General features: G+C 40.5%; 1 protein-coding gene across 1 annotated transcript; it reads right to left on the bottom strand.

Annotated features, from left to right (window-relative positions):
- Positions 1-971: 971 nt before the first annotated feature.
- CIMIP3 (ciliary microtubule inner protein 3) lies at positions 972-7,429 on the bottom strand. The gene is given in 4 exon segments (XM_073224296.1): positions 972-1,233; positions 1,235-1,302; positions 6,979-7,166; positions 7,426-7,429. Coding segments are annotated over 4 exon segments (522 nt in total).
- Between the last annotated feature and the right edge of the window lie 936 nt (positions 7,430-8,365).

The raw sequence follows: 8,365 nt of genomic DNA, 5'->3' as shown, positions 1-8,365 counted from the left end.
AGTAAGGGGAAGTCTGCCTATGCAGAGACCCCAAGCTCCTTCCCGTGCTGGATCCTTAAATGCTGACAACCAAGAAGGAGAGACCTTAGAGGCTGCTGAATGGCCCACTTGCAGCCAAGGGTCACCAAGCATCTGGGAAAAGCCTCTTGCTTGAAAGAGCTACAACAACAAATGGAAAACCTCGGACTCTGTGCTCTCTGTCGCCTTCAGGAGAGCCTCATGTCCCTCCTCTGTGCCTTCTGTCTTCTTTCCAGAGGAAGGTGTCCCAGGAAGCTTGGCCAGCGCATTAGCTGCTTGTCTGGGTCACCAGACACCTCGTCCCTTCGAGTCAGGTGCCCTCGGCTTTCGTCCTCCATGAACCCGGTCCCTGAGCCTAACTAGCTCTTCTGGACCAGAGAGAGGCTTGGGGTGGGAAACCCGTCTCCAACAACAAAGTACCAGTCAGAAGAGGCAGTTTTATGTAAAACTAGGACTGGAGAGGAGGCCCCCTAGAGACAGGGTTCACGCCCTGCAGTGCTTCCACGTTCTCCCACGGCTGCTCCATCCCTGGGGTCCTGGGCAGATGCTGCATCTCTTTCTTGTCTCTGCAGGGTTTGCCAAGCCAGGTTTGGGGAAGGCCAGCATGGACTTTGTTTGGAACTCAGCTCCAGAGGGGGTTAAGAATCACTTGGGGTTCCCCTTGGGGAAGGGGACTGAGAATCAAGTCCTTCCAAGTCCTCAGGTGCCTCTGGACTTAGCCTTGCTGTACAACACGCCGATGGCCTTAGTGTACGCACCACAGGTGCCAGGGGAAGGCAGGACAGACTAATTGCTGCTGAGAGGAGAGCGCTCCTTTTGCATTGCTGACAGTGGGCAGGGCATAGCTGTCTGAGCCCAGGCCCCGTCTGCTCCTCCTGGAGAGCAGCCCTTCCCCTCCGGGACCCGGGATCAGGGGGTGAGGGTGCTAGTGGGGGGTTTCTGACTGTCACAGCCTATGAGCGCCACAAAACCAGGTTGGGGAGGGACACATCAAAGCTCTTGTGGGCGTGGTCAGTGTCCCGCTGGTACAGGTGGCCACAGGTAGGCTTCTGCAAGGTGTAGAAGGGGTTCAGGGAGTTGGAGTACTGAGAGGTGTAGAAACTGAACCAGAACTTGTCCAGGTTCTGCCCCCTGGGGTCCACAACCCCTGGCATATAGGCTGCCACCAAAGTCTGTTTGCAGCCCTGTTTCCACAACAGGGACAGGGGGAGGGTCCGGAGTCTTCACCTTTTTGACTGATGGTGACTTTGGCCCATGGTTGGGTGGTGAAGGATTCTTTGAGTGCTGGGAGGAAGGAAAAAAGGGGCTTGCTGAAGCACTGGACCTGGGACTTTACTAGGGGCTGGGGCAGGAGGCAGGGAAGGCAGCCACTGGTCACAAATCCAAATCTGGAGCACAGCTCTACTGGCCAGGGAGCCAGACACCTCCAGGAAGGGAGGGCCTTCAGGGTCCCCTGACCTGGCCCCTGCTGGTGCAGACCTGGGCCTGCTCCTCACAGGCATCTGTCAGCTCAGAGGCTGGGACCTTGGGGTCATTCTCAACCCCACCCCATCCCTTCCCCCAACGTCTAGTCTGTCCTTGGTTGTCCTCCACTTCGCTCCTGGCTGACTCTCGGCTCTGTGAATCTTGGGCTAAATATACAAATTCAAAGTACCCTAAAACAATTCTATGCCCTTGGGAATGTGTTTGGATGCAGGGGGAGGAGAAAAATCTCAAACTACTAGAGCCTTGAGTTCTTTCTAGACCTGATAGTTAATTTATTTTGAAGTTTCAAATAATAGTTTCAGAGCCTCTCTCTCTCCCTCTGATCACAACTAGAAACTCTAGAGAGTAGACAAAAGGCAAGTGCTAAAGAACTCTGAAAAGTAAACAGGAGACATTGTGAAATGCACCAAAACTTGGAGAGGCAACCTGGAAGAGGGCTTCAGTTTTTTTCTCTTTCCTCTCACCGCTTTGCCCTGAAGTCAGGGGTCAGGTGCACAGTTGTACTGCCAAGCCAAATGTCCCGAAAGAAACACCATTGTTCTGGCTAAATGAATCAAGAAAAGGGGCCCCTGTGGAAAAGGGGTAGGAGCATGCAGGGGTTCTCCCCCAGGAGAGAGCTGGAGAAGGGAATTCCCTAATTGTAGGTATGAGCCCTCACGAGGACTGGGGTGCCCCTGAACTGCACATATGGGGACTCACCCAAAACAGCACAAGCAAGACTTTGAGAACTGAACTAAGATTTAAAACCTTTTAAAATCAGAAGGCCATCTTCTTCTTTATTGGCCAGAGAATTATGTCTTTATGCCCCCCCATTCCAAATAAGGGTCGTAGCAGCTTACAGGGACAGGCACAATTCAAAATGAAGAAAGAGAAGAAGGAATTGAGGGAAAGAGAAAACCAAGTTAAAAAAATAAGTGAAGCCAAGGTGTAAAACTAATATACAACATGAATATCTTAAAACAAAAAACAGAAATGTGGTGTGTTGAATCTGTCTTATACTAGCTAATAAGAGCACATTGTAAACTATTCCAGAATTTTGAAAGGCATTGTTAACCATTGGTAGCTTAAGACTGAGCATGGTGGAAGTATTTACACTACAGAAACCAGCAATGCTACATGGCAGAACTTTTTGGTTTTTTTCCCCAGAAAGCCAGTTAGCAGGACACTTATTTATCAGCTGACTATGGTTGGGTAAAAAAAACAATTAGCTCTGAGTAACAGGGTAGTGAAAGCACAGAAGGAAATGAATTTAGGTACAAGATTCAAATGATTCATTAAAAAAAAAACAAGCCATTCCAAAACAACTATATATATAATACACATATATGTAAATTTTCCAATCACACAGAACATTTACTGAAATAGAGTAATGCATGTCATAAAGAAAATTCCAGTAAGTTCCAACGTATCAGTATTGCTGAAATTATCTACATTCTATAGTCATATTGTAATAAAATTAAAACTTAACGACAAAAGGATACCTGAAATTCTCATAATTTGCAAACTAAGAAAACATTGATACTTAACATGGACTTAAAAGGCAGCCGTAAAGAAAACTAACTAATTTAGAACCAGATGGCAAAAATGTTACATATCAAATTTTGTGGGGCTGTACTTAGAATTTTATAGTTTCAAATACATTTACTAAACAAGGAAAGTTAAAAGTAAATGAACTAAAGATTCTCTTCAAAAATTTGGAAAAAGAGCAATTGAGCAAACCTCAAGAAAAAAGAAGGAAGGAAATTATGAAGATAAGAATAGAAAGCCATTTAATAGAGAACAAAAACTGTGTAGTAAAGATTCACAAAACCAAAAGCTGCCTCTTGAAAAATTACTTGTATGTATTCAAGACTGGTCATGGCTAAAGGGAAGAAAAATAGATAAACAAAATACAGAATGAAAAAGGGGGAACAGCAACTGACATAACAGACATATGAAACATAAAGGATATTATGAACACAATTGATGCTAATAAATTTTAAAACCTCAGTGAGATAGGTAAATTCCTAGAAGAATTTAATATAACAAAGTTAGCATAAGAAGAAATACCAAATTTGATTATGCCAATAAATACTAAAGAAATGGGAAAAGTTGCCAATGGCCTCTGATAATCATTTTTTTAAAAAGCCCAGATGGTTTCATAAGGGAGTTACATCAAACATTCAAGGAACATGTAACTTCTCTCTTATGTATTATTCCCAGAAAATAGAAAAATAGATTAAAAACTGCTCAGCTAATTTTGTCAGGCTAACATAATATTGATTCCAAATTGAGGTATGGAAAATTCCAGAAAATAGTAGCTCCATTTCTCCTTGAACATAGATGGGAAAAATAAATAACCATGTATGAACTGAATTCAACAGTATTAAAAGTGATAATAAATTAAAGTTAAATGGGAAACCCTTAGAATGCAAGGATGCTTCAGTATATTACAACATACAACTCTAATTCACCATATTTATAGACTAAAGAGGGAAAAACCATCGGTTTTAATCAATTAATAAAAGGCATTTTATCAGGTTAAATATCCATTTATGATTTCTGAAAAACAGTTAAGGAACCAAGAATCAAATCAAATGTTCTTCTTATCTTAATAAAAGTTTTATTCCAAAAAAATTATAACAAGCAGTACACATTATGGAAAAATCTTAGAAATAAAAATTAACAACAGACAGCAAACTATTTAAATAACAAATGAATTTATCAAGGTTTTCAGCCATAAAACAACTTTAAAAAATTAATAGCACAGTAAGAGATAAAATAAAAATTAGAAATCATTTACAATAACCAGAAATCTATTGTGTCCACTGATTAACCTAACTCAGAATTCATAGAAAAATGTTAAAACTCTGGAGAAGTCGTTGAATATGATTCAAGGTAACGGAGACCCATTCTTAGAAGGGATCACAATCTTATCAAGACATCAGTTGCCCCCAACTTAATCTTTTAAATTGAATGTAATCCCAATTGAAATTCTACATGACCTTTTGAAGAATGTATAAATTTACTCAAATATATATATGATAGAATAAAGTTCCTCAAATAGCTGAGCCAAACTCTAAGGAAAAGCAACATAAAGGAAAGACTTGTCTTAAACATTAAGACATTCTATAGAACTGTAATTATAAAAAAGACTTGCTATGAAATAGTTATTTCTTTAAAAAGTTAGATTGACAAAAGAATGTAATTCCAAAAATGAGGAAATAGCTGAGAGCTGAAAGACAGACCCATATGTATATATGAACCTAATATACAATAAAGTTAGTACCATAAAGTGAGAGAGAAGTTATGGATTCATTTAGTAGATATTTATTTACTTTCATTTAAAGGGTGTTATTAGAAAAAAATGGCTCACTATATGAAGAAAATTAAACTGGATACTGACCTAATGCCACAAACAATAGCAGGTGAGTTGAAGCCACAAGAGAAACGTGAAGCTTTAAATGTATAAAATAAAATGTAAAAATCGTCTTTGTGACCAGGGACAGGGAAGGACTTGTTTATATAAAATCTCCAAAACCATAATGGGAAATAGTTTATTATTTCATTACATTAAAATCAAAGGTTTTTTTCAGAGACCATGGACAACCCTTATAAACAGTAACAGAATGAGAGATGATATTGACATTGTCTAAAATCAACCAGGGATAATATCCAGAATATACAATGAACTTCTGCCCATCAGTAACAATAAGGCAGCAACCCCTAGCGAAAAATGCATGAAGGATATAAGCATGGACTTCACAGAAAAGGAAACAAGATAATGAGCATTTAAAGAGAGACTCAAACAATAATCACAGTAAAACAAATTGATACATAATTTTATACCTATGAGATTGAAAACGTCAGTTAGATAATGCCAAATGTTGGTGAGGAAATAGGATGAAGGAAGCCTCCTGCTCTGCTAGTAAAATTATAAACTGGTACAGCCATTCTGGAGAAAATTCTTATACTTAATCAACCTAAATGAAAATGAAATCTAGGATCCATAAATTCCACTCCTGAAAATACACCCCCTTGGAATACCTAATAGGTCCCCCAGGAGGCTTGTATAAGGATGTTATTTTTAAGTTATTTGTGGTGGCAGGGAGACAGAAGCAATCTTGGTGTCTCCCAAGAAGATGGTTAAAAAAAACCATTGTAAGTGCACAATCTGGAGTACTATGGAGAAGTTTTAAAAAGTGCATTAAAAGTATACACAATATCATGGATAGATCTTTAAATAGAGGGTTGAGGGAAAGAGACTTAGTACTAGAATGAGCTATTTAGCACAAGCCACTCACTTTAAACAAAAAATAAGTAGGCACAAAAAAATATATGTTTTGCAAGAATACCTATAACAAAAGATACATACAAAACACATTAGAATGGTTGTCTTTAGTGAGGGGAAGAAAACTGGAAGAGGCAAATGTGGATAAAAAGGAATAAATAGAAAATTTTGTGCGGACCAATGATGATCGTGTGTCATCACTGAGGAATATAATTAATTCTACCATTAGCATCTAAGTTTTCTAAAAATCAATGACTCAAAGAAAATCATAACTCTGAGAGCAACTTTTTCTATATTTCCATTACAAATATTACATAATCCCCTATTCTTTCCATCCAACTAAATAAACAGGGAATATAGTTAGTGTTCAATTGGAGTTGAGGATTTAGAAAGGGAAAGTAGGATTTAACAGTCCTTTAGAAAGGAATTAACAGTCCTTAGATTCCTCCCTACATTTTTGCAGCATCTCTCTCCAATGTGTGTGTATTTTTTATTCTAAATCTTTTAGACTCTAATAAACATGTTCTATTTTATATAACAAATCTGAATATGTGGATTATCTTTGGTCCTCCTTACCAAATTCTTAATTCTGCTCATATGTTGAAATCCTAACTCTTAGTACCTCATGTGACTTTATTTGGAGGTATATCTATAGAAAGGTAATTAAGCTAACATGAGGTCATGAGGTCATAAGCTAATGTGACCAGTGCCCTTATAAGATTTTAGGACATGGGCACATACAGGGAAAGCTATGTGAATACAAAGGGAGAAAATGGCCATCTCCAAGCCAAGGAGAGAGGCCTCAGTAAAAACCAATCCCACTGACATCTTGATTTTGGACTTCTAGTTTCCTGAACTGTGAGAAAATTAATTTCTGTTGTTGAAGCCTCCCAATCTATGGCAATTTGCTATAGCAAATGAATACATCCTCCTATATTAGGACTTAAGCCAAATATACTTCTTATTAATGAAGGAACTGCTAAAATAAGATTATAGCCTTTAGTAAGATTTTACTGAAGCCTTGGGCACACTTGAAGTAGGAAACGCTTCGTTCTCATGGCAGACATTGTGGATTCGGAGACCACAGGCCCAACCCAACTAAGGGTTTTCCAACTGGAAACAGACCAGCTGCAGCCAACACTGCAACGCCGGCCGTGTTCCGCAGGCCTTCCCACTGCGTGCACCCTGGCTGGACTTCCTGCTACCCGCATTTGCATCTCTTTCCTGAAGGCCTTCTCAAAAGCTGAGGAGGCCACTCCGCCCCACTGGTAGCAGACTACAAGGACAGGGAATTCATACGCCAGGAAGCAGTCTTCAACCAACGAGGGCTGGAAGTCACTGTGCCACTTTCCCAGCTCCTTCACCCTCAGCCGGGATAACGAGGCATTGTACTCTACACCATTTGCCAGAGTTTCCCCACAGGATTAAACTCCAGTCACTCATCCTTTATGGGCTACCCAAGCCCCGTCCCTTTCCAACTCCCCTTAATCTGCTGCTAAAGTTTCCTGTACCTCCAAAATAAACTGCTTTCGCTCACGTCTCCTCTCAGAGACTGCTTCTGGAAGAAACCAGACTGAGGCACCTGGCTGGCGTATTTGCCTCACAACCAGTGCAAGTCAACGCCTCCCTACCCATTGCCCAAGAGTACTTACCCATGACTCTCCATCAGGCAGCCGGGCCTCTCTCTAAAGGACGCCTATCCCTGTCTGTCCTTGCCGAGATCTCTCCTCCCCCAGCGTGGATGACGGTCTGTTCTACTGATTAGTAAGCAAAAACATTTGGATGATTATTAGAAATTGTTGGAAATATTTTTATTTTGTTCAAATTTGTAATAAGAGAGACAATACATCCTCTCTGGTCCTGCCCCTGTGTACCCAAAATATCTGAGCTGGGGGAGCACTGATCATCTGTGACATAGTTTAAGAGGATTACAGGGCGCAGTAATTACAGGCCCGTCCCTGACACTCACTCTCCTCAGCCCATGGACTCCCTATCAACCCCAAGGGGGGAAAACTGGATCTAACTTCATCAGGAGGCCTTCCCAAATCTATTATTTATGGCACAAGCATTGACTTCAGATATTTACTAATCTAAGGCTTTCTTTCATCTTGTTCCTACCATGGTTTTCAGAAGTACATTTTAAGTTCAAGAGCTTAATCTTTTGATCGTCATTGTTTTGCTGTGGTCACCCAAGGCATGACGGGAAAATGCCGTGTCTGCCTTGGTTGTTAACAGACAAAACAATCTTCAGCTGATGTCTCAGAATTGTTCCTGCCATATACCTGTATATGTAAAGGCACAGGAAGTTCCCTACCAGGACACAGGACACATGGTACAGTTACCTCCGGGAAGCAGAGTGAAATGGGGAGGGGAGAGTTACAAAGGGAACATTTTTACCCTATATTCTTCTATGTGGCTTGAACCCTTTATAACGAGAATGAATTCATGTTCTTTCTGTGGAATTTTTTACATGATAAGAAACAGGACTTCAGAAAATGAATAAATTTCTACTAGGTGGTAGTAGAAAATCACAGTGATAGCGGTTTGAAACTGAAGGGCCTACGGAAATACTCAAAGCTGAGAATCAAATGC

This window comes from Manis javanica, chromosome 16 (assembly GCF_040802235.1).
Source record: "Manis javanica isolate MJ-LG chromosome 16, MJ_LKY, whole genome shotgun sequence".
In the NCBI taxonomy this organism is placed as follows: Eukaryota; Metazoa; Chordata; class Mammalia; order Pholidota; family Manidae; genus Manis; species Manis javanica.
Note: the sequence above shows the minus strand (reverse complement) of the source record. Positions and strands in the feature narration are given on the sequence as shown.